The sequence below is a fragment of the Oncorhynchus keta genome, chromosome 25, assembly GCF_023373465.1.
Source record: "Oncorhynchus keta strain PuntledgeMale-10-30-2019 chromosome 25, Oket_V2, whole genome shotgun sequence".
Taxonomy (NCBI): Eukaryota; Metazoa; Chordata; class Actinopteri; order Salmoniformes; family Salmonidae; genus Oncorhynchus; species Oncorhynchus keta.
In genome coordinates this window covers 41,031,837-41,058,767 of record NC_068445.1, presented here as the reverse complement: position 1 = coordinate 41,058,767, position 26,931 = coordinate 41,031,837, and the positions used below count along the sequence as shown (strand labels likewise).

Genomic DNA, 26,931 nt, shown 5'->3' with positions numbered 1-26,931 from the left:
TTAGGGCTGTGGTGGTCATGAGGTGTGGTGTAGTACAGTGTTACAGTGTGGTTAGGGCTGTGGTGTAGTACAGTGTTACAGTGTGGTTAGGGCTGTGGTGGTCATGAGGTGTGGTGTAGTACAGTGTTACAGTGTGGTTAGGGCTGTGGTGGTCATGAGGTGTGGTGTAGTACAGTGTTACAGTGTGGTTAGGTCTGTGGTGTAGTACAGTGTTACAGTGTGGTTATGGCTGTGGTGTAGTACAGTGTTACAGTGTGGTTAGGGCTGTGGTGTAGTACAGTGTTACAGTGTGGTTAGGGCTGTGGTGACATATTGTCAGCAGGTTATTGTCATGTAAGAGACTGCTGGTCTCACTGTATTTGACTGTTTGTTAACATAAACATGTTCAACACTTCCAGGTCTCCAGCTGTATTCAAGCATCTGATTACACCTTTGGAACGTCTACATTATAAAAAAGCCTAATCAATCAATTTAATATACACCATCTAAAGAAACACTATGACATGAAGAACATGTATTTTAGAAGAGAATATGAGTTGGCCTACTGCATGTTATCTGGCTATTGTTGAAAATAAATGGTAACCTTCATTTAACTAGGCAAGTCAGTTACTAAGAACAATTTCTTATTTACAATGACAGCCTACACCGGTCCAACCCGGACGATGCTGGGCCAATTGTGCGCCGCCCTATGGGACTCCCAATTACAGCCTGGATTGTGATACAGCCTGGATTCAAACCAGGGTGTCTGTAGTGACGCCTCTAGCAGTGAGATGCAGTGCCTTAGACCGCTGCGACACTCGGGAGCCCAGCAATGCTCCGTGCCCTTGGCTGTAGGCTTGTTCATTTACCTGACAAGATATGCTTATAAGTCCCAGGCCATTCTTTTATATTATAGGATTTTACAGTAAGAAGAATATAACTGAACTTAGCTGAATAAAATAGAAAGGATATTTTTCCCATCCGGAGCGAGTGCACATATGAAGTGGCTATACTGTATGTTGTAAAAGTGATCATTTGAAACAGGACCAGGTAACATGTTTTCGCAATGAAACATACACTATATATACAAATGTATGTGGACACCCCTTCAAATGAGTGGATTCTGCTAATTCAACCACACCCGTTGCTGACAGGTGTATAAAATCGAGCACACAGCCATGCAATCTCCATAGACAAACATTGGCAGTAGAATGGCCTTACTGAAGAGCTCAGTGACTTTCAACATAGCATCGTCATAGGATGCCACCTTTCCAACAAGTCAGTTCGTCAAATTTCTGTCTTGCTAGAGCTGCTTGGTCAACTGTAAGTGCTGTTATTGTGAAGTGGGAACATCGAGGTGCAACAACGGCTCTGCGGCAAAGTGTTAGGCCACACAAGCTCACAGAATGGGTCTGTCGAGTGCCCGAAGCGTGTAGCATGTATAAACCATCTGTCCTCGGATGCAACACTCACTACAGAGTTCCCGAACTGCCTCTGGAAGCAACGTCAGCTTCATGAAATGGGTTTTAATGGCTGAGCAGCCGAAGATCACCTTGCGCAATGCCAAGCGTCGGCTGGAGTGGTGTAAAGCTCGCCGCCATTAGACTCTGGAGCAGTGGAAAGGCATTCTCTGGAGAGATGAATCACACTTCACCTTCTGACAGACCCGAAGGGCAAATCTGGGTTTGGCTGATGCCAGGAGAACGCTACCTGCCCCAACGCATAGTGTCAACTGTAAAGTTTGGTGGAGAAGGAATAATGGTTCGGGCCCCTTAGTTCCATCGAAAGGATATCTTAACGCTACAGCATACAATGACATTCTAGATGATTTTGTGCTTTCAACTTTGTGGCAACAGTTTGGGGAAGGCTCTTTCCTGTTTCAGCATGACAATGCCCCCGTGCACAAAGCGGGGTCCATACCGATATGGTTTGTCAAGATCGATGTAGAAGAATTTAACTGGCCTGCACAGAGCCCTGACCTCAACCCCATTGAACACTTTTGGGATGAATTGGAACATTGACTGTGAGGACAGACCTAATCATCCAACCTCAATGCCCGACCTCACTAACGCTCTTGTGGCTGAATGGAAGCAAGTCCAAACAGCAATGTTCCAACATCTAGTGGAAAGCCTTCCCAGAAGATCAGAGGATGTTGTAGCAGCAAAGGGGGGGACCAACTCCATATTAATGCCCATGATTTTGTAATGAGATGTTCAACGAGTAAGTGTCCACATACTTTTTGGTCATGTAATGTATTTCACTAAACTGTTGACACGCCCCTCTGCACGTTCAAGAAAGGAGTAAAGAGAGAAGGAAACGCATGGTGGTGAGATATTCTGTATAGCTGAAGGTAATGAGTCACCCAATGAATTATGGGAAGAAAAAAAACATCTCTATTACTAGGCTATTCAAAATCTACGGAGCACCTTAGGGGTCATGTTGAAAAGAAAAAAACATCTCTATTACTAGGCTATTCAAAATCTACGGAGCACCTTAGGGGTCATGTTGAAAAGAAAAAAACATCTCTATTACTAGGCTATTCAAAATCTACGGAGCACCTTAGGGGTCATGTTGAAAAGAAAAAAACATATCTATTACTAGGCTATTCAAAATCTACGGAGCACCTTAGGGGTCATGTTGAAAAGAAAAAAACATCTCTATTACTAGGCTATTCAAAATCTACGGAGCACCTTAGGGGTCATGTTGAAAAGAAAGAAAAACAGCCAAACTAATCCGTTCCCTGTGGTTTTTTTAACCATTCCCTCTGATTTGTAGGCTATCGTGATTCTCCCACTTGACCAATAACATTTTGCAGCCGAAAATGTAATTGTATTTAGTTAATTATTTACGGACTTCCTGCCTAGGGATGAGAGTGCATCTTAGTTGCCCCATATTTGCAACTTGAGTGGTTTTTCACACCCATTACTATTATTTACCTGTATGATTCGGAGGCATATGAAAACATTGAAACTGGAAATACACTATTGAGTGATCAGCGCCATTTGACACGTCATTAATTAAATATAATTACATTTAGACTGCAAAATGTTATCGGGCCAAGTGGGACTGTAATGGGAAAGGGAAAGGGAGATACCTAGTCAGTTGTACAACAGAAAGTAAAGGGGGATACCTAGTCAGTTGTACAACAGAAAGTAAAGGGGGACACCTAGTCAGTTGTACAACAGAAAGGAAAGGGGGACACCTAGTCAGTTGTACAACAGAAAGGGGGATACCTAGTCAGTTGTACAACAGAAAGGGGGATAAGTTGTACAACAGAAAGGACACCTAGTCAGTTGTACAACAGAAAAGGGGGGGATACCTAGTCAGTTATACAACAGAAAGTTATACAACAGAAAGGGGATACCTAGTCAGTTGTACAACAGAAAGGAGGGGGGATACCTAGTCAGTTATACAACAGAAAGGAAAGGGGATACCTAGTCAGTTATACAACAGAAAGGGGGATAAGTCAGTTGTACAACAGGGGATACCTAGTCAGTTGTACAACAGAAAGGAAAGGGGATACCTAGTCAGTTATACAACAGAAAGGAGGGGGGATACCTAGTCAGTTGTACAACAGAAAGGAAAGGGGATACCTAGTCAGTTATACAACAGAAAGGGGGATACCTAGTCAGTTGTACAACAGAAAGGAGAGGGGATACCTAGTCAGTTGTACAACAGAAAGGAAAGGGGATACCTAGTCAGTTGTACAACAGAAAGGAAAGGGGATACCTAGTCAGTTGTACAACAGAAAGTAAAGGGGATACCTAGTCAGTTGTACAACAGAAAGGAAAGGGGATACCTAGTCAGTTGTACAACAGAAAGGAAAGGGGATACCTAGTCAGTTGTACAACAGAAAGGAAAGGGGGATACCTAGTCAGTTATACAACAAAAAGGATACCTAGTCAGTTGTACAACAGAAAGGAAGGGGGATACCTAGTCAGTTGTACAACAGAAAGGAAAGGGGGATACCTAGTCAGTTGTACAACAGAAAGGAAAGGGGGATACCTAGTCAGTTGTACAACAGAAAGGAAAGGGGGATACCTAGTCAGTTGTACAACAGAAAGGCAAGGGGATACCTAGTCAGTTGTACAACAGAAAGGAAAGGGGATACCTAGTCAGTTGTACAACAGAAAGGAAAGGGGATACCTAGTCAGTTATACAACAGAAAGGGGGATACCTAGTCAGTTGTACAACAGAAAGGAAAGGGGATACCTAGTCAGTTGTACAACAGAAAAGAAAGGGGATACCTAGTCAGTTGTACAACAGAAAGGAAAGGGGGATACCTAGTCAGTTGTACAACAGAAAGGGGATACCTAGTCAGTTGTACAACAGAAAGGAAAGGGGATACCTAGTCAGTTGTACAACAGAAAGGAAAGGGGATACCTAGTCAGTTGTACAACAGAAAGGAAAGGGGGAAGGAAAGGATACCTAGTCAGTTGTACAACAGAAAGGAAAGGGGATACCTAGTCAGTTGTACAACAGAAAAGGGGAACCTAGTCAGTTGTACAACAGAAAGGGGATACCTAGTCAGTTATACAACAGAAAGGGGATACCTAGTCAGTTGTACAACAGAAAGGAAAGGGGGATACCTAGTCAGTTATACAACAGAAAGGGGGATACCTAGTCAGTTGTACAACAGAAAGGAAAGGGGGATACCTAGTCAGTTGTACAACAGAAAGGGGATACCTAGTCAGTTGTACAACAGAAAGGAAAGGGGGATACCTAGTCAGTTGTACAACAGAAAGGAAAGGGGGATACCTAGTCAGTTATACAACAGAAAGGGGGATACCTAGTCAGTTGTACAACAGAAAGGAAAGGGGGATACCTAGTCAGTTATACAACAGAAAGGGGGATACCTAGTCAGTTGTACAACAGAAAGGAGAGGGGGATACCTAGTCAGTTGTACAACAGAAAGGAAAGGGGGATACCTAGTCAGTTGTACAACAGAAAGGAAAGGGGGATACCTAGTCAGTTGTACAACAGAAAAGAGAGGGGGATACCTAGTCAGTTGTACAACAGAAAGGAAAGGGGGATACCTAGTCAGTTGTACAACAGAAAGGAAAGGGGGATACCTAGTCAGTTGTACAACAGAAAGGAAAGGGGGATACCTAGTCAGTTATACAACAAAAGGGGGATACCTAGTCAGTTGTACAACAGAAAGGAGAGGGGGATACCTAGTCAGTTGTACAACAGAAAGGAAAGGGGATACCTAGTCAGTTGTACAACAGAAAGGAAAGGGGATACCTAGTCAGTTGTACAACAGAAAGGAGAGGGGGATACCTAGTCAGTTGTACAACAGAAAGGAAAGGGGGATACCTAGTCAGTTGTACAACAGAAAGGAAAGGGGGATACCTAGTCAGTTGTACAACAGAAAGGAAAGGGGATACCTAGTCAGTTGTACAACAGAAAGGAAAGGGGATACCTAGTCAGTTATACAACAGAAAGGGGGATACCTAGTCAGTTGTACAACAGAAAGGAAAGGGGGATACCTAGTCAGTTGTACAACAGAAAAGAAAGGGGATACCTAGTCAGTTGTACAACAGAAAGGAAAGGGGATACCTAGTCAGTTGTACAACAGAAAGGGGGATACCTAGTCAGTTATACAACAGAAAGGAAAGGGGATACCTAGTCAGTTGTACAACAGAAAAGAAAGGGGGATACCTAGTCAGTTGTGCAACAGAAAGGGGATACCTAGTCAGTTGTACAACAGAAAGGAAAGGGGGTACCTAGTCAGTTGTACAACAGAAAGGAAAGGGGGATACCTAGTCAGTTGTACAACAGAAAGGGGATACCAAGTCAGTTGTACAACAGAAAGGAAAGGGGGACACCTAGTCAGTTGTACAACAGAAAGGAAAGGGGATACCTAGTCAGTTCTACAACAGAAAGGGGATACCTAGTCAGTTGTACAACAGAAAGGAAAGGGGGATACCTAGTCAGTTATACAACAGAAAGGGGGATACCTAGTCAGTTGTACAACAGAAAGGGGATACCTAGTCAGTTGTACAACAGAAAGGAAAGGGGATACCTAGTCAGTTGTACAACAGAAAGGAAAGGGGATACCTAGTCAGTTGTACAACAGAAAGGAAAGGGGATACCTAGTCAGTTGTACAACAGAAAGGGGATACCTAGTCAGTTATACAACAGAAAGGAAAGGGGATACCTAGTCAGTTGTACAACAGAAAAGAAAGGGGGATACCTAGTCAGTTGTACAACAGAAAAGAAAGGGGGATACCTAGTCAGTTATACAACAGAAAGGGGGACACCTAGTCAGTTGTAGAACAGAAAGGAAAGGGGGATACCTAGTCAGTCAACTGAATGCCTCCAACTGAAATGTGTCTACCGCATTTAACCCAACCCCTCTGATTCAGAGAGGTTCGGGGGGGGGGGGTCTACCTTAATCAACATCCACGTCTTCGGTGGATGTGGGTTAACTGCCTTGCTCGGGGGGCAGATCAACAGATTTTTACCATGTCAGCTCGGGGATTCGATCCAGCAACCTTTTGGTTACTGGCCCAATGATCTAACGGCCGTCTACATAAGACTGTTGTTCGGGCACATAAGAGTTTGGGCAGTTAGCTCCCCTGCCTGTTCGGGCAGTTAGCTCCCCTGCCTGTTCGGGCAGTTGGCTCCCCTGCCTGTTCGGGCAGTTGGCTCCCCTGCCTGTTCGGGCAGTTGGCTCCCCTGCCTGTTCGGGCAGTTGGCTCCCCTGCCTGTTCGGGCAGTTGGCTCCCCTGCCAGTTCGGGCAGTTAGCTCCCCTGCCTGTTCGGGCAGTTGGCTCCCCTGCCAGTTCGGGCAGTTAGCTCCCCTGCCTGTTCGGGCAGTTGGCTCCCCTGCCAGTTCGGGCAGTTGGCTCCCCTGCCAGTTCGGGCAGTTGGCTCCCCTGCCTGTTCGGGCAGTTGGCTCCCCTGCCTGTTCGGGCAGTTGGCTCCCCTGCCTGTTCGGGCAGTTGGCTCCCCTGCCTGTTCGGGCAGTTGGCTCCCCTGCCAGTTCGGGCAGTTAGCTCCCCTGCCTGTTCGGGCAGTTGGCTCCCCTGCCTGTTCGGGCAGTTGGCTCCCCTGCCTGTTCGGGCAGTTGGCTCCCCTGCCTGTTCGGGCAGTTGGCTCCCCTGCCTGTTCGGGCAGTTAGCTCCCCTGCCTGTTCGGGCGGTGCTCGGCAGTCGCCGTCCTACTAGCCGCTACCGATCCCTTTTTTTGTTTGTCTGTTGGTTTTGTCTTATTAGTTTCACCTGTTTGTATTTTAGTTTAATTAGCTTCCCTACATGTAGTAGTTTGACCCACCCTTGTTTTGTGCGGGATTGTCTTTATGTTATGTGTGTGCATGTTAGGTAGTTGTGGATTGTCTTAATGTTATGTGTGTGCATGTTAGGTATTACATTTACATTTAAGTAATTTAGCAGACGCTCTTATCCAGAGCGACTTACAAATTGGTGCATTCACCTTATGACATCCAGTGGAACATCCACTTTACAATAGTGCATCTAAATCTTTTAAGGGGGGTGAGAAGGATTACTTATCCTATCCTAGGTATTCCTTAAAGAGGTGGGGTTTCAGGTGTCTCCGGAAGGTGGTGATTGACTCCGCTGTCCTGGCGTCGTGAGGGAGTGTGTTCCACCATTGGGGAGCCAGAGCAGCGAACAGTTTTGACTGGGCGGAGCGGGAACTGTACTTCCTCAGTGGTAGGGAGACGAGCAGGCCAGAGGTGGATGAACGCAGTGCCCTTGTTTGGGTGTAGGGCCTGATCAGAGCCTGGAGGTACTGAGGTGCCGTTCCCCTCACAGCTCCGTAGGCAAGCACCATGGTCTTGTAGCGGATGCGAGCTTCAACTGGAAGCCAGTGGAGAGAGCGGAGGAGCGGGGTGACGTGAGAGAACTTGGGAAGGTTGAACACCAGACGGGCTGCGGCGTTCTGGATGAGTTGTAGGGTTTAATGGCACAGGCAGGGAGCCCAGCCAACAGCGAGTTGCAGTAATCCAGACGGGAGATGACAAGTGCCTGGATTAGGACCTGCGCCGCTTCCTATGTGAGGCAGGGTCGTACTCTGCGGATGTTGTAGAGCATGAACCTACAGGAACGGGCCACCGCCTTGATGTTAGTTGAGAACGACAGGGTGTTTGTTGTCCAGGATCACGCCAAGGTTCTTAGCGCTCTGGGAAGAGGACACAATGGAGTTGTCAACCGTGATGGCGAGATCATGGAACGGGCAGTCCTTCCCGGGAGGAAGAGCAGCTCCGTCTTGCCGAGGTTCAGCTTGAGGTGGTGATCCGTCATCCACGCTGATATGTCTGCCAGACATGCAGAGATGAGATTCACCACCTGGTCATCAGAAGGAGGAAAGGAGAAGATTAATTGTGTGTCATCTGCATAGCAATGATAGGAGAGACCATGTGAGGTTATGACAGAGCCAAGTGACTTGGTGTATAGCGAGAATAGGAGAGGGCCTAGAACAGAGCCCTGGGGGACACCAGTGGTGAGAGCGCGTGGTGAGGAGACAGATTCTCGCCACGCCACCTGGTAGGAGCGACCTGTCAGGTAGGACGCAATCCAAGCGTGGGCCGTGCCGGAGATGCCCAACTCGGAGAGGGTGGAGAGGAGGATCTGATGGTTCACAGTATCGAAGGCAGCCGATAGGTCTAGAAGGATGAGAGCAGAGGAGAGAGAGTTAGCTTTAGCGGTGCGGAGCGCCTCCGTGATACAGAGAAGAGCAGTCTCAGTTGAATGACTAGTCTTGAAACCTGACTGATTTGGATCAAGAAGGTCATTCTGAGAGAGATAGCGGGAGAGCTGGCCAAGGACGGCACGTTCAAGAGTTTTGGAGAGAAAAGAAAGAATGGATACTGGTCTGTAGTTGTTGACATCGGAGGGATCGAGTGTAGGTTTTTTCAGAAGGGTGCAACTCTCGCTCTCTTGAAGACGGAAGGGACGTAGCCAGCGGTCAGGGATGAGTTGATGAGCGAGGTGAGGTAAGGGAGAAGGTCTCCGGAAATGGTCTGGAGAAGAGAGGAGGGATAGGGTCGAGCGGGCAGGTTGTTGGGCGGCCGGCCGTCACAAGACGCGAGATTTCATCTGGAGAGAGAGGGAGAAAGAGGTCAGAGCACCGGGTAGGGCAGTGTGAGCAGAACCAGCGGTGTCGTTTGACTTAGCAAACGAGGATCGGATGTCGTCGACCTTCTTTTCAAAATGGTTGACGAAGTCATCTGCAGAGAGGGAGGAGGGGGGAGGGGGAGGAGGATTGAGGAGGGAGGAGAAGGTGGCAAAGAGCTTCCTAGGGTTAGAGGCAGATGCTTGGAATTTAGAGTGGTAGAAAGTGGCTTTAGCAGCAGAGACAGAGGAGGAAAATGTAGAGAGGAGGGAGCGAAAGGATGCCAGGTCCACAGGGAGGCGAGTTTTCCTCCATTTCCGCTCGGCTGCCCGGAGCCCTGTTCTGTGAGCTCGCAATGAGTCGTCGAGCCACGGAGCGGGAGGGGAGGACCGAGCCGGCCTGGAAGATAGGGGACATAGAGAGTCAAAGGATGCAGAAAGGGAGGAGAGGAGGGTTGAGGAGGCAGAATCAGGAGATAGGTTGGAGAAGGTTTGAGCAGAGGGAAGAGATGATAGGATGGAAGAGGAGAGAGTAGCGGGGAGAGAGAGCGAAGGTTGGGACGGCGCGATACCATCCGAGTAGGGGCAGTGTGGGAAGTGTTGGATGAGAGCGAGAGGGAAAAGGATACAAGATAGTGGTCGGAGACTTGGAGGGGAGTTGCAATGAGGTTAGTGGAAGAACAGCATCTAGTAAAGATGAGGTCGAGCGTATTGCCTGCCTTGTGAGTAGGGGGGGAAGGTGAGAGGGTGAGGTCAAAAGAGGAAAGGAGTGGAAAGAAGGAGGCAGAGAGGAATGAGTCAAAGGTAGACGTGGGGAGGTTAAAGTCGCCCAGAACTGTGAGAGGTGAGCCGTCCTCAGGAAAGGAGCTTATCAAGACATCAAGCTCATTGATGAACTCTCCGAGGGGACCTGGAGGGCGATAAATGATAAGGATGTTAAGCTTGAAAGGGCTGGTAACTGTGACAGCATGAAATTCAAAGGAGGCGATAGACAGATGGGTAAGGGGAGAAAGAGAGAATGACCACTTGGGAGAGATGAGGATCCCGGTGCCACCACCCCGCTGACCAGAAGCTCTCGGGGTGTGCGAGAACACGTGGGCGGACGAAGAGAGAGCAGTAGGAGTAGCAGTGTTATCTGTGGTGATCCATGTTTCCGTCAGTGCCAAGAAGTCGAGGGACTGGAGGGAGACATAGGCTGAGATGAACTCTGCCTTGTTGGCCGCAGATCGGCAGTTCCAGAGGCTACCGGAGACCTGGAACTCCACGTGGGTCGTGCGCGCTGGGACCACCAGATTAGGTGGCGCGGCCACGCGGTGTGGAGCGTTTGTATGGTCTGTGCAGAGAGGAGATAACAGGGATAGACAGACACATAGTTGACAGGCTACAGAAGAGGCTACGCTAATGCAAGGAGATTGGAATGACAAGTGGACTACACGTCTCGAATGTTCAGAAAGTTAAGCTTACGTAGCAAGAATCTTATTGACTAAAATGATTAAAATGATACAGTACTGCTGAAGTAGCCTAGCTGGCAGTGGCTGCGTTGTTGACTTTGTAGACTAGCTGGCAGTGGCTGCGTTGTTGACACTACACTAATCAAGTCGTTCCGTTGAGTGTAATAGTTTCTACAGTGCTGCTATTCGGGGGCTAGCTGGCTAGCTAGCAGTGTTGATTACGTTACTTTGCGTTAAAAGAACGACAATAGCTGGCTAGCTAACCTAGAAAATCGCTCTAGACTACACAATTATCTTTGATACACAGACGGCTATGTAGCTAGCTATGTAGCTAGCTACGATCAAACAAATCAAACCGTTGTGCTGTAATGAAATGAAATGAAAATGTGATACTACCTGTGGAGCGAAGCGGAATGCGACCGGGTTGTTGAGTGCGGAAGTTCTATTCAGTAGACGTTGGCTAGCTGTTGGCTAGCTAGCAGTGTCTCCTATGTTAAGGACGACAAATAGCTGGCTAGCTAACCTCGGTAAATTAAGATAATCACTCTAAGACTACACGCTCTAAACTACACAATTATCTTGGATACGAAGACAGCAAAGACAACTATGTAGCTAGCTAACACTACACTAATCAAGTCGTTCAGTTGAGTGTAATAGTTTCTACAGTGCTGCTATTCGGTAGACGGTGGACGTTTGCTAGCTGGCTAGCTGCTGGGCAGATAGCAGTGTAGACTATGTTTGGACGACTAAATACGAAGTTGCAATAGAAGTGCTGACTGTTTCACTTTGTTGTCCTCTTTCTTTTCCTTTTTCTTCTGTCCTTCGTTTGTCCTTATTTTGTCTTCCTTTCTTCTGTTAACTAGATATTTTTTGTTGTTATTCTTTGTAAGCTAGCTAGCTTCTTCCAGGAGAGTCCCTAGCAACTGCTTAGCAACAAGTAAACAATTCTGCTAGCAATTCAGCTAGCTAAGATAACTGTACAATTTTATGAAAAATAGTTAATTTTTCAAAAGCCTGTCTTTTTGGTTTGTTCCTTGTTTTGTCTTCTATTGAGTCTTGCAGTTTTCTCTTGATTTTTTGATGTACTTCACTCTAAAAAACATTTAAATCTCAAGGTAGTGGTGGATTGTCTTAATGTTATGTGTGCATGTTAGGTAGTGGTGGATTGTCTTAATGTTATGTGTGTGCATGTTAGGTAGTGGTGGATTGTCTTAATGTTATGTGTGCATGTTAGGTAGTGGTGGATTGTCTTAATGTTATGTGTGTGCATGTTAGGTAGTGGTGGATTGTCTTAATGTTATGTGTGCATGTTAGGTAGTGGTGGATTGTCTTAATGTTTCGTGTGCATGTTAGGTAGTGGTGTATTGTCTTAATGTTATGTGTGTGCATGTTAGGTAGTGGTGGATTGTCTTAATGTTATGTGTGCATGTTAGGTAGTGGTGGATTGTCTTAATTTTTCGTGTGCATGTTAGGTAGTGGTGGATTGTCTTAATGTTATGTGTGTGCATGTTAGGTAGTGGTGGATTGTCTTAATGTTATGTGTGCATGTTAGGTAGTGGTGGATTGTCTTAATGTTATGTGTGTGCATGTTAGGTAGTGGTGGATTGTCTTAATGTTTCGTGTGCATGTTAGGTAGTGGTGGATTGTCTTAATGTTATGTGTGTGCATGTTAGGTAGTGGTGGATTGTCTTAATGTTATGTGTGCATGTTAGGTAGTGGTGGATTGTCTTAATTTTTCGTGTGCATGTGGTGTGCATGTTAGGTAGTGGTGGATTGTCTTAATGTTATGTGTGTGCATGTTAGGTAGTGGTGGATTGTCTTAATGTTATGTGTGCATGTTAGGTAGTGGTGGATTGTCTTAATGTTACGTGTGCATGTTAGGTAGTGGTGGATTGTCTTAATGTTATGTGTGTGCATGTTAGGTAGTGGTGGATTGTCTTAATGTTACGTGTGCATGTTAGGTAGTGGTGGATTGTCTTAATGTTATGTGTGCATGTTAGGTAGTGGTGGATTGTCTTAATGTTACGTGTGCATGTTAGGTAGTGGTGGATTGTCTTAATGTTATGTGTGTGCATGTTAGGTAGTGGTGGATTGTCTTAATGTTATGTGTGCATGTTAGGTAGTGGTGGATTTTCTTTCCTTTACTTGACACCCTGTGGTTTTTGGGTTGTTATGTATAGTTGTCCTGCGCCCTGTATTGTGTTGGGCTTATTATTATGGTGTACAAGAGTAAAGCACTTTACTCCGTTACTCTCTCTCTCTCTCTGCGTCTGATTCCTGCACCCACGAGTCCCGCTGGATAACAAAAAGTGGGAGTTGCCTGGCTGTTTTCTTTTCTCCACCTACGTAAAAGTCAAGTACAAATTCACTATAACTGTAGGCTAACTGTATTTTTAATTCAATTGTTACCATTGTTTAACTAGGCAAGTCAGTTAAGAACAAATTCTTATTTTCAATGACGGCCTACCAGGGAACAGTGGGTTAACTGCCTTGTCCAGGGGGCAGAACGAGAGATTTGATCCTTGTCAACTCAGGGATTCGATCCAGCAACTTTTTGATTGCTGGCCCAACGCTCTAACCACTAGGCTACAAGCCGCCCTGCACAATCAATGAACCAACAGCATCTCCTAGGGCTAAGTTCTGTCCCAGACTCACGGATATACATGTTGAAGCGTGGCATAAGGTAACCAGTCCATCCAGTATGCGTTATACTGCAGTCCACACTCAGAGGCGATAACTCAAATTAGTTTAATTTTGGAGTATAGGCTAGACCAATTATGTTGCGAAGCCATCTTAAATCAGTGTTGTTTTATATTTTTCTGCCATGTGTAATATGTGGTGGGCTATGAATTGTATAACAGCACAATCATCATTTTAATGCAGTCAACAAACAAACAAAAATGGGGGGAGGGGCTTGAGCTCATAAGCCCAATGTGTAGAGATAAGCCCTAATATGCATATGGAAAGCGCTGTCCATTTTGTTGTGTTAGGCTTCAAACCAACATCTACAACGACCATTGTTTTATGCTCAGTTTCAACCTGTTGTTGAACTTTCTTCAAAACATTTATTTTAGAGTGTTGCAGTGAGGTGTGGTAGAGTGTTGCGGTGTGGTAGAGTGTTGCGGTGTGGTAGAGTGTTGCGGTGTGGTAGAATGTTGCGGTGTGGTAGAGTGTTGCGGTGTGGTAGAGTGTTGCAGTGCGGTGTGGTAGAGTGTTGCGGTGTGGTAGAGTGTTGCGGTGTGGTAGAGTGTTGCAGTGCGGTGTGGTAGAGTGTTGCGGTATGGTAGGTAGAGTGTTGCGGTGTGGTAGAGTGTTGCGGTGTGGTACAGTGTTGCAGTGCGGTGTGGTAGAGTGTTGCGGTATGGTAGGTAGAGTGTTGCGGTGTGGTAGAGTGTTGCGGTGTGGTAGAGTGTTGCAGTGCGGTGTGGTAGAGTGTTGCGGTGTGGTAGAGTGTTGCGGTGTGGTAGAGTGTTGCGGTGTGGTAGAATGTTGCGGTGTGGTAGAGTGTTGCAGTGCGGTGTGGTAGAGTGTTGCGGTGTGGTAGAGTGTTGCGGTGTGGTAGAGTGTTGCGGTGTGGTAGAGTGTTGCGGTGTGGTAGTGTGTTGCGGTGTGGTAGAATGTTGCGGTGTGGTAGAGTGTTGCGGTGTGGTAGAGTGTTGCGGTGTGGTAGAGTGTTGCGGTGTGGTAGAGTGTTGCGGTGTGGTAGAATGTTGCGGTGTGGTAGAGTGTTGCGGTGTGGTAGAGTGTTGCGGTGTGGTAGAGTGTTGCGGTGTGGTAGAGTGTTGCAGTGCGGTGTGGTAGAGTGTTGCGGTGTGGTAGAATGTTGCAGTGTGGTAGAGTGTTGTGTGGTAGTGTTGCGGTGTGGTAGAATGTTGCAGTGTTGCGGTGTGGTAGAATGTTGCGGTGTGGTAGAGTGTTGCAGTGCGGTGTGGTAGAGTGTTGCAGTGCGGTGTGGTAGAGTGTTGCGGTGTGGTAGAGTGTTGCGGTGTGGTAGAGTGTTGCAGTGCGGTGTGGTAGAGTGTTGCGGTGTGGTAGAGTGTTGCGGTGTGGTAGAGTGTTGCGGTGTGGTAGAGTGTTGCGGTGTGGTAGAGTGTTGCGGTGCGGTGTGGTAGAGTGTTGCGGTGCGGTGTGGTAGAGTGTTGCAGTGCGGTAGAGTGCTGCAGTGTGGTAGAGTGTTGCGGTGCGGTGTGCTAGAGTGTTGCGGTGCGGTGTGGTAGAGTATTGCAGTGCGGTGTTGTAGAGTGTTGCAGTGCGGTGTGGTAGAGTGTTGCAGTGTGGTGTGGTAGAGTGTTGCAGTGCGGTGTGGTAGAGTGTTGCAGTGCGGTGTGGTAGAGTGTTGCAGTGCGGTGTGGTAGAGTGTTGCAGTGCAGTGTGGTAGAGTGTTGCGGTGTGGTAGAGTGTTGCAGTGCGGTGTGGTAGAGTGCTGCGGTGTGGTAGAGTATTGCAGTGCGGTGTGGTAGAGTGCTGCAGTAGGGTGTGGTAGAGTGTTGCAGTGCGGTGTGGTAGAGTGTTGCAGTGGGGTGTGGTAGAGTGCTGCAGTGGGGTGTGGTAGAGTGTTGCAGTGGGGTGTGGTAGAGTGCTGCAGTGGGGTGTGGTAGAGTGCTGCAGTGGGGTGTGGTAGAGTGTTGCAGTGCGGTGTGGTAGAGTGTTGCAGTGGGGTGTGGTAGAGTGCTGCAGTGGGGTGTCGTAGAGTGTTGCAGTGCGGTGTGGTAGCGTGTTGCAGTGCGGTGTGGTAGAGTGTTGCAGTGCGGTGTGGTGGAGTGTTGCAGTGCGGTGTGGTAGAGTGTTGCGGTGTGGTAGAGTGTTGCAGTGTGGTAGAGTGTTGCGGTGTGGTAGAGTGTTGCAGTGTGGTAGAGTGTTGCGGTATGGTAGGTAGAGTGTTGCGGTGTGGTAGAGTGTTGCGGTGTGGTAGAGTGTTGCAGTGCGGTGTGGTAGAGTGTTGCGGTGTGGTAGAGTGTTGCGGTGTGGTAGAGTGTTGCGGTGTGGTAGAGTGTTGCGGTGTGGTAGAGTGTTGCGGTGTGGTAGAGTGTTGCAGTGCGGTGTGGTAGAGTGTTGCGGTGTGGTAGAGTGTTGCGGTGTGGTAGAGTGTTGCGGTGTGGTAGAATGTTGCGGGGTGGTAGAGTGTTGCGGTGTGGTAGAGTGTTGCGGTGTGGTAGAGTGTTGCGGTGTGGTAGAGTGTTGCGGTGTGGTAGAGTGTTGCGGTGTGGTAGAATGTTGCGGTGTGGTAGAGTGTTGCGGTGTGGTAGAGTGTTGCGGTGTGGTAGAGTGTTGCAGTGCGGTGTGGTAGAGTGTTGCGGTGTGGTAGAGTGTTGCGGTGTGGTAGAGTGTTGCAGTGTGGTAGAGTGTTGCGGTGTGGTAGAGTGTTGCGGTGTGGTAGAATGTTGCGGTGTGGTAGAGTGTTGCGGTGTGGTAGAATGTTGCGGTGTGGTAGAGTGTTGCAGTGCGGTGTGGTAGAGTGTTGCGGTGTGGTAGAGTGTTGCGGTGTGGTAGAGTGTTGCGGTGTGGTAGAGTGTTGCGGTGTGGTAGAGTGTTGCGGTGTGGTAGAGTGTTGCGGTGTGGTAGAGTGTTGCAGTGCGGTGTGGTAGAGTGTTGCGGTGTGGTAGAGTGTTGCGGTGTGGTAGAGTGTTGCGGTGTGGTAGAGTGTTGCGGTGTGGTAGAGTGTTGCGGTGCGGTGTGGTAGAGTGTTGCGGTGCGGTGTGGTAGAGTGTTGCAGTGCGGTAGAGTGCTGCAGTGTGGTAGAGTGTTGCGGTGCGGTGTGCTAGAGTGTTGCGGTGCGGTGTGGTAGAGTATTGCAGTGCGGTGTTGTAGAGTGTTGCAGTGCGGTGTGGTAGAGTGTTGCAGTGTGGTGTGGTAGAGTGTTGCAGTGCGGTGTGGTAGAGTGTTGCAGTGCGGTGTGGTAGAGTGTTGCAGTGCGGTGTGGTAGAGTGTTGCAGTGCGGTGTGGTAGAGTGTTGCGGTGTGGTAGAGTGTTGCAGTGCGGTGTGGTAGAGTGCTGCGGTGTGGTAGAGTATTGCAGTGCGGTGTGGTAGAGTGCTGCAGTAGGGTGTGGTAGAGTGTTGCAGTGCGGTGTGGTAGAGTGTTGCAGTGGGGTGTGGTAGAGTGCTGCAGTGGGGTGTGGTAGAGTGTTGCAGTGGGGTGTGGTAGAGTGCTGCAGTGGGGTGTGGTAGAGTGCTGCAGTGGGGTGTGGTAGAGTGTTGCAGTGCGGTGTGGTAGAGTGTTGCAGTGGGGTGTGGTAGAGTGCTGCAGTGGGGTGTCGTAGAGTGTTGCAGTGCGGTGTGGTAGCGTGTTGCAGTGCGGTGTGGTAGAGTGTTGCAGTGCGGTGTGGTGGAGTGTTGCAGTGCGGTGTGGTAGAGTGTTGCGGTGTGGTAGAGTGTTGCAGTGTGTTAGAGTGTTGCGGTGTGGTAGAGTGTTGCAGTGTGGTAGAGTGTTGCGGTGTGGTAGAGTGTTGCAGTGCGGTGTGGTAGAGTGTTGCAGTGCGGTGTGGTACAGTACGTACCTGTGATGGTGATCTTGGCAGACCACTTGGAGGTTCCGTCTAACACACTCTGTTTTATGGTCTTCATCTGCTGCGCATGGAGCAGCTTAGTGACGGCAAACACAGCCCTGATCTCGTCAAAGATCTCCGGCTTGTTCCTCTCCCTGATCTTCATCCTGTCCTTCATGGCTGTGATGATGTGCTGGGTCCGGTCCTCTGCTCCCGTCTTAGAGCTCTTCTCAGCCGCCCCTGGAGAGAGGGAAGGAGAAAGGGGAGGAGAAAGGGGAGGAGAGAAGGGAGGAGAAAATTGAAAAGGAGAGGGAGATTTACACTAGCAACGGTAATCAAAATAGTTATATTAAATGCAACAGTTGGACAATATAATACTACAACTAATAATAATAATGATACTACTACTACTACTACTACTACTACTAATACTACTACTAATAATAATAATAATAATACTGATAATACTACTACGACTACTAATAATAATACTGATAATACTAATAATACTACTAATAATACTACTACTACTAATAATAATAATAATGATAGTACTACTACTAATAATACTACTACTACTACCAATAATGATACTACTACTAATACTACTCCTAGTGACAATGATAATACCAATGCTACTAATAATACTAATACTACTAATAATCCTAAGAATAATGATAATAATAATAATAATGCTACTAATAATGCTATCGCTAATAATAATACTGATAATACTACTAATAATAGTACCACTAATAACAATAATGATACTACTACTACTACTAATAATAATAATACTAATAATAATACTAATAATAATAATACTGATAATACTACTAATAATAATCATAATACTAATACTACCAATAATAATAATTATAATACTAATAATACTGATAATAATAACAATAGTGGTAATACTACTACTACTACTAATACTACTACAATGATAATAATAATAATAATAATAATAATAATAATGATAATACAAATAATAATAATGATAATACCACTACACATAATGATACTACTAATACTACTGCTAAAAATAATAACAATACTACTACTAATAATTATAATAACAATACTACTAATAATAATGCTAATAACAATACTACTAATACTAAATATAATGACAATACTAATAATAACAATGATAATAACAATACTAATAGTAATAATATACTGATAATAACAACAATAATAATACCAATAATCATCATCATCATAATAATAATCTATGCCATTTAGCAGACGCTTTTATCCAACCCGATGTACAATGGATGAAGATACTTCAAACTTGTAGAATTTTTATAATCCATTCGGCACTTAAAACATTTTACTCGCACAACAAATAATTCATGGTTGTCAAACGTCTTTTTTCTTCAGAGATTGCACTCATATATACATGTTCTTATTGTATACAGTATTTTGGAAATATTTTGTGTTAAAATAAAGAAAAGTGCTAATTTGCCTCTTCTGCATAAATTCACCAGGTGTACATATAGGGGTGGAACAAGGCTGCAAGGGCTTACTTAATCAGTCTTCCCTACCTGCCCTCACCTGTTCTGTCTATCCTACCTGCCCTCACCTGCTCTGTCTACCCTACCTGCCCTGACCTGCTCTGTCTATCCTACCTGCCCTCACCTGCTCTGTCTACCCTACCTGCCCTCACCTGATCTGTCTACCCTACCTGCCCTCACCTGCCCTGTCTACCCTACCTGCCCTCACCTGCTCTGTCTACCCTACCTGCCCTCACCTGCTCTGTCTACCCTACCTGCCCTCACCTGCTCTGTCTACCCTACCTGCCCTCACCTGCTCTGTCTACCCTACCTGCCCTCACCTGCTCTGTCTACCATACCTGCCCTCACCTGCTCTGTCTACCCTACCTGCCCTCACCTGCTCTGTCTACCCTACCTGCCCTCACCTGCTCTGTCTACCCTACCTGCCCTCACCTGCTCTGTCTACCCTACCTGCCCTCACCTGCTCTGTCTACCCTACCTGCCCTCACCTGCTCTGTCTACTATACCTGCCCTGTCTACCCTACCTGCTCGGTCTACTATACCTGCCCTGTCTACCATACCTGCTCTGTCTACCCTACCTGCCCTCACCTGCTCTGTCTACCCTACCTGCCCTCACCTGCTCTGTCTACTATACCTGCCCTGTCTACCCTACCTGCCCTAGCCTGCCCTGTCTCCCCTACCTGCCCTCACCTGCTCTGTCTACCCTACCTGCCCTCACCTGCTCTGTCTACCCTACCTGCCCTCACCTGCTCTGTCTACCCTACCTGCTCTGTCTACCCTACCTGCCCTCACCTGCTCTGTCTACTACCTGCTCTGTCTACCCTACCTGCCCTCACCTGCTCTGTCTACTATACCTGCCCTGTCTACCCTACCTGCTCTGTCTACCCTACCTGCCCTCACCTGCCCTGTTTACCCTACCTGCCCTCACCTGCTCTGTCTACCCTACCTGCCCTGTCTACCCTACCTGCTCTGTCTACCCTACCTGCTCTGTCTACCCTACCTGCTCTGTCTACCCTACCTGCCATCACCTGCTCTGTCTACCATACCTGCCCTCACCTGCTCTGTCTATCCTACCTGCCCTAGCCTGCCCTGTCTCCCCTACCAGCCCTCACCGGCTCTGTCTGTCCTACCTGCCCTCACCTGCTCTGTCTCCCCTACCTGCCCTCACCTGCTCTGTCTATCCTACCTGCCCTCACCTGCTCTGTCTCCCCTACCTGCCCTCACCTGCTCTGTCTATCCTACCTGCACTCACCTGCTCTGTCTACCCTACCTGCCCTCACCTGCTCTGTCTACCCTACCTGCACTCACCTGCTCTGTCTACCCTACCTGCCCTCACCTGCTCTGTCTATCCTACCTGCCCTCACCTGCTCTGTCTATCCTACCTGCCCTCACCTGCTCTGTCTATCCTACCTGCCCTCACCTGCTCTGTCTACCCTACCTGCCCTCACCTGCTCTGTCTATCCTACCTGCCCTCACCTGCTCTGTCTACCCTACCTGCCCTCACCTGCTCTGTCTATCCTACCTGCCCTCACCTGCTCTGTCTATCCTACCTGCCCTCACCTGCTCTGTCTATCCTACCTGCCCTCACCTGCTCTGTCTATCCTACCTGCCCTCACCTGCTCTGTCTATCCTACCTGCCCTCACCTGCTCTGTCTATCCTACCTGCCCTCACCTGCTCTGTCTACCCTACCTGCCCTCACCTGCTCTGTCTCCCCTACCTGCCCTCACCTGTTCTGTCTATCCTACCTGCCCTCACCTGCTCTGTCTATCCTACCTGCCCTCACCTGCTCTGTCTCCCCTACCTGCCCTCACCTGCTCTGTCTATCCTACCTGCCCTCACCTGCTCTGTCTCCCCTACCTGCCCTCACCTGTTCTGTCTATCCTACCTGCCCTCACCTGCTCTGTCTATCCTACCTGCCCTCACCTGCTCTGTCTCCCCTACCTGCCCTCACCTGCTCTGTCTACCCTACCTGCTCTGTCTAACCTACCTGCCCTCACCTGCTCTGTCTACCCTACCTGCTCTGTCTAACCTACCTGCCCTCACCTGCTCTGTCTACCCTACCTGCCCTCACATGCTCTGTCTAACCTACCTGCTCTGTCTACCCTACCTGCACTCACCTGCTCTGTCTACCCTACCTGCCCTCACATGCTCTGTCTATCCTACCTGCTCTGTCTACCCTACCTGCCCTCACCTGCTCTGTCTACCCTACCTGCCCTCAACTGCTCTGTCTACTATACCTGCCCTGTCTACCCTACCTGCTCTGTCTACCCTACCTGCCCTCACCTGCCCTGTTTACCCTACCTGCCCTCACCTGCTCTGTCTACCCGACCTTCCCTGTCTACCCTACCTGCTCTGTCTACCCTACCTGCTCTGTCTACCCTACCTGCTCTGTCTACCCTACCTGCCCTCACCTGCTCTGTCTACCATACCTGCCCTCACCTGCTCTGTCTATCCTACCTGCCCTAGCCTGCCCTGTCTCCCCTACCTGCCCTCACCTGCTCTGTCTCCCCTACCTGCCCTCACCTGCTCTGTCTACCCTACCTGCTCTGTCTACCCTACCTGCCCTCACCTGCTCTGTCTACCATACCTGCCCTCACCTGCTCTGTCTATCCTACCTGCCCTCGCCTGCCCTGTCTCCCATACCTGCCCTCACCTGCTCTGTCTCCCCTACCTGCCCCTCACCTGCTCTGTCTATCCTACCTGCACTCACCTGCTCTGTCTATCCTACCTGCCCCTAGCCTTCCCTGTCTCCCCCTACCTGCCCTCACCTGCTCTGTCTCCCCTACCTGCCCTCACCTGCTCTGTCTATCCTACCTGCACTCACCTGCTCTGTCTATCCTACCTGCACTCACCTGCTCTGTCTATCCTACCTGCACTCACCTGCTCTGTCTACCCTACCTGCCCTCACCTGCCCTGTCTCCCCTACCAGCCCTCACCTGCTCTGTCTATCCTACCTGCCCTCACCTGCTCTGTCTATCCTACCTGCCCTCACCTGCTCTGTCTATCCTACCTGCCCTCACCTGCTCTGTCTACCCTACCTGCACTCACCTGCTCTGTCTACCCTACCTGTTGTTGTCACGTTCTGTTGCATAATTCAAAAAGTAGCCGGATACCCTCAGATTAAAAATCAACAGGCTCGGCTCTAGATTACACCCGTCTAAACAGACTTTACATTGTTAGAGAGATCAGACAAAATATCACTATAATCCCAGTGTTCATTTTCAGAAGTTGTTTTCATTTCAGTGCATCACATTTGTAAACTTTTCAACTGTATTAAACTTGAAACTTTTTTAAAAATCCACAAAAAATGAACACCCATCAAAATAAAGTTATATTTCTTGTCTTTCTTGTGATGTAAGTGTTGAGACGGTGTGTTAAATCCCAGACGAAGCTTTAGCGTTCTTATGGATTCAACGAAAAGACAACATGTTCCATTGAGCCCATTACAGCTATCACCAGGGTGTGTTTGATTACAAATACATCCGCAATCGTAGCGTTTAACGGGGGAAAAACGACGGGCGCAAGCAAGAGTATGAAAGAGTCGCACGAGTAAAATGAAAGCAATCAATCCAGAGAGATTTAATAATCAATCCAGAGAGATTTAACAATCAATCCAGAGAGATTTAACAATCAATCCAGAGAGATTTAATAATCAATCCAGAGAGATTTAATAATCAATCCAGAGAGATTTAACAATCAATCCAGAGAGATTTAATAATCAATCCAGAGAGATGTAACAATCAATCCAGAGAGATTTAATAATCAATCCAGAGAGATTTAATAATCAATCCAGAGAGATTTAACAATCAATCCAGAGAGATTTAACAATCAATCCAGAGAGATTTAACAATCAATCCAGAGTGATTTAACAATCAATCCAGAGAGATTTGATTGATTTAACAATCAATCCAGAGAGATTTAACAATCAATCCAGAGAGATTTAAGTGACACCCCTCAAACACAGGAAAGCTCAGTTGGTAGAGCATGGCGCTTGTAACGCCAGGGTAGTGGGTTCGATTCCCGGGACCACCCATACGTAGAATGTATGCACACATGACTGTAAGTCGCTTTGGATAAAAGCGTCTGCTAAATGGCATATATTATTATTATTATTAAATAGATATCTGAAAAAGATATCAGGTGGGAGGGGCATGGTCAGGTGGGAGGGGCATGCACGTTGCGAGTTACACAAGAAAAGGTACAATTGAACGTCCTCAGCATTTCAACCCCCTCTTTCCTCCCATTTTTACTAGCCCTTATCTTCTCCTCTACTCACTCTGCAGACAGTCAGCGTTGAGCAGCTCCTGGCACTTCTCGTGAACTTTGACCCCACACTCAGCACACCTCATGCCCTGGCGGGCGATGCCCCACAGCAGTCCCTCACACTCATAGCAGTAGGTGGGTGTGGAGGCAGTCCACACCTGGAAGGCATGGGGCGTGGTGCAGGAGATGGGGTAGATCAGAGCCTGCAGGGTTTTCTTATACACGTGGTTCTTCTGTAGGAGAAGAGAGAGGGAGGGGAAGACAGAGATAGATAGAGGGACAGAGAGAAAGATAGATAGGAAGAGGGAGAGAGGAGGAAAGAGAGGTAGAGGGACAGAGAGAAAGATAGATAGGAAGAGAGGAGGAGAGAGAGGTAGAGGGATAGAGAGAAAGATAGATAGGAAGAGGGAGAGAGGAGGAGAGATAGATAGAGGGACAGAGAGAAAGATAGATAGGAAGAGGGAGAGAGGAGGAGAGAGAGGTAGAGGGACAGAGAGAAATGTAGATAGGAAGAGGGAGAGAGAAGGTAAGAAGTAGAGAAGAACAGAAAACATATCAAGATTGAAAGGGAGGGGAAGAGATAGGAGAGAAAGAGAGAGGGTAACAGACAAACCGTAGGCTGAGGTATGAACACTCACAGGGGAACTCAACCTTATGTTTGTTTGTTTGGTTACAACTGGAACGTTACAAAAGATATGAGTCACCATCAGCCATCATTTCTTCTCAGAATGTGACAGGGATATGGGGTCAGGGAGAGAGGTAGGGAGAGGGAGCGAGGCACGGATAGGGGAGAGGAAGAGGGGGAGGGAGGGAGAGAGGTAGGGAGAGGGAGCGAGGCACGGAGAGGGGGAGAAGAAGAGGGGGAGGGAGGGAGAGAGGTAGGTAGGGAGAGGGAGCGAGGCACGGAGAGGGGGAGAAGAAGAGGGGGAAGGAAAGGGAGGGAGAGAGGTAGGTAGGGAGAGGTGGAGGGAGAGCGGTAGGGAGAGGGGTGGAGGGAGACGGTGAGAGGGATAAGGGAGAGGGATAAGGGGGATAGGTAGGGGGAGAGATAGAGGGAGAGAGGGATAAGGGGGGATAGGAAGGAGGAGAGGTAGAGGGAGAGAGGGATAAGGGAGAGAGAGATAAGGGGGGATAGGTAGGAGGGGAGGTAGAGGGAGAGAGGGATAAGGGGGATAAGTAGGGGGAGAGGGAGAGAGGGATAAGGGGGAAAGGTAGGGGGAGAGGGGGAGAGGGGAGAGGGATCTGGGGGATAGTTAGGGGGAGAGAGGGATAAGGGGGAGAGGGAGAGAGGGATAATGGGCAGAGGGAGAGAGGGATAAGGGGGATAGGTAGGGGTAGAGGGAGAGAGGCTTAAGGGGGAGAGGGAGAGGGATAAGAGGGATAAGTGAGAGAGGGATACGGGAAAGGAAGAAGGAGGTAGGGAGAGGCGGAGAGGGGGAAGGAGAGGTAGGGAGAGGGATAATGAGAGTTAGGGAGAGGGGGAGAGGGATAAGGGAAGAAGGTAGGGAGAGAGATAGGGAGAAGGGGAGGGGGAGAAGGAGTGGTAGGGAGAGGTAGAAGGGGGAGAGGTAGCGAGAAGAGGAGAGGGAGAAGGGGGAGAGGTAGCGAGAGGAGGAGAGGGAGAAGGGGGAGAGGGGGATAAGAGAGAGGCAGCGAGGTAGGGAGAGCGAAAGAAAGAAAGAAGGAGAGTATTGTACCAGGGAAAGCAACACTAAGCTATTTATAAAGTCACACAGACCAGCGCTTCACACAAAATGACCAAGGAAAGGTCAGACTGAATAGATTAACAAGTGGTGAACGGTGTGTCCTCTCACCAGCTCCTGGTCCTTCTGGGACGTCTTTGTAGCCATAGAGAGCCCTGCCTTCCTGGCCTGCAACATGGACTGAGAGAGGGAGAGAGACAGAGAGAGAGAGAGAGAGAGAGAGAGAGAGAGAGAGAGAGAGAGAGAGAGAGAGAGAGAGAGAGAGAGAGAGAGAGAGAGAGAGAGAAGATTGAAAAGATTGGAGATTGAGGTCAGAAGAGAGGTTTATTATCTACAAATACAATGACTGTGGTTTAGTTCACACTCAGACATATAATCTATGTGTGAACAGGGGATAAGGTTTCTTAGCCTGGCAACCAGTTTTCGTTCCACTCCTTTGCATGACACAGGTTCTGGATTTCAGGCTAAAGTTTTCAATGAGCCAGGATAGAACCTGTTGTGTATGTGACTCAGACTATAGTTGTCTAAGGACAGATCATGTGTGCTAAGCAGTGCTCTGATATGTCCCTGTGTGTCTAATTCCCTCTCTCCTCCACAGTGGACTGTCTCACAACCGCATAAACATACTAGGAACCTCTCTGTATGTCTGTTTGTCTGTCTGTGTGTCTGGAGGGCCTGCTGCCAGCAAGACAAGCTAATCAATGTCGTTAGCCGTTTCCCGCTAAATGGCAAAAATGCCCTCGAATGCTCTGAAGAGAAAAACAAGATAAACAAAACAAAACAAAACTCCAATCTGCGAGAGGTGTCTTTTTGTTTAGTCACAGAGATGGACAGGGTTATAATCTGTGTGGTGTAATTTGTTGTGAAGTAGATGGATGTTTTCTCCTGTTTCGACAACTACAGTAAGGACCTGGTGGAGTGGCATAAACAGTCACTAAACCACATAGGTTTAGCCTACATAGCCTACATAGCCTACAGTAGTTTAGCCTACAGTAGTTTAGCCTACATAGCCTACAGTAGTTTAGCCTACATAGCCTACAGTAGTTTAGCCTACAGTAGTTTAGCCTACATAGCCTACAGTAGTTTAGCCTACAGTAGTTTAGCCTACATAGCCTACAGTAGTTTAGCCTACAGTAGTTTAGCCTACATAGCCTACAGTAGTTTAGCCTACATAGCCTACAGTAGTTTAGCCTACAGTAGTTTAGCCTACATAGCCTACAGTAGTTTAGCCTACATAGCCTACAGTAGTTTAGCCTACAGTAGTTTAGCCTACAGTAGTTTAGCCTACATTGCCTACAGTAGTTTAGCCTACAGTAGTTTAGCCTACATAGCCTACAGTAGTTTAGTCTACATAGCCTACAGTAGTTTTGTCTACATAGCCTACAGTAGTTTAGTCTACATAGCCTACAGTAGTTTAGCCTACATAGCCTACAGTAGTTTAGTCTACATAGCCTACAGTAGTTTAGTCTACATAGCCTACAGTAGTTTAGTCTACATAGCCTACAGTAGTGTAGTCTACATAGCCTACAGTAGTTTATCCTACATAGCCTACAGTAGTTTAGCCTACGTAGTCTACAGTAGTTTAGCCTACAGTAGTTTAGCCTACATAGCCTACAGTAGTTTAGTCTACATAGCCTACAGTAGTTTAGCCTACAGTAGTTTAGCCTACAGTAGTTTAGCCTAGATAGCCTACAGTAGTTTATCCTACAGTAGTTTAGCCTACGTAGCCTACAGTAGTTAGCCTACAGTAGTTTAGCCTACATAGCCTACAGTAGTTTAGCATACATAGCCTACAGTAGATGAGCCTACATAGCCTACAGTAGTTTAGCCTACATAGCCTACAGTAGTTTAGTCTACAGTAGTTTAGTCTACATAGCCTACAGTAGTTTAGCATACATTGCCTACAGTAGTTTAGTCTACAGTAGTTTAATCTACATAGCCTACAGTAGTTTAGCATACATTGCCTACAGTAGTTTAGCCTACATAGCCTACAGTAGTTTAACCTACATAGGCTACAGTAGTTTAGCATACAGTAGTTTAGCATACATTAGTTTAGCCTATATAGCCTACAGTAGCTTAGTCTACATAGACTACAGTAGTTTAGTCTACATAACATACAGTAGTTTAGCCTACAGTACTTTAGCCTACATAGCCTACAGTAGTTTATCCTACATAGCCTACAGTAGTTTAGCCTACATAGCCTACAGTAGTTTCGCCTACAGCAGTTTAGCCTACATAGCATACAACAGTTTAGCCTATATAGCCTACAGCAGTTTAGCCTACATAGCATAGAGTAGTTTAGCCTATATAGCCTACAGTAGTTTAGCCTACATAGCCTACAGTAGATTAGCCTACATAGCCTACAGTAGATTAGCCTACATAGCCTACAGTAGTTTAGTCTACATAGCCTACAGTAGTTTAGCATACATTGCCTACAGTAGTTTAGTCTAC

The 26,931-nt window shown here is 47.6% G+C and overlaps 1 protein-coding gene across 1 annotated transcript in view; it reads right to left on the bottom strand.

Annotated features, from left to right (window-relative positions):
- LOC118377850 (protein unc-13 homolog B-like) overlaps positions 1–26,931 on the bottom strand; it is a 135,911-nt gene that overhangs the window by 92,405 nt on the left and 16,575 nt on the right. The window contains exons 5-7 of the mRNA XM_052479557.1: positions 24,592–24,660; positions 22,791–23,010; positions 17,003–17,230 (exon numbers count right to left, since the gene is read on the bottom strand). Of these exons, the coding sequence (XP_052335517.1) occupies positions 17,003–17,230; positions 22,791–23,010; positions 24,592–24,660 (517 nt within the window). The remainder of the gene's footprint in view (positions 1–17,002; positions 17,231–22,790; positions 23,011–24,591; positions 24,661–26,931) is intronic.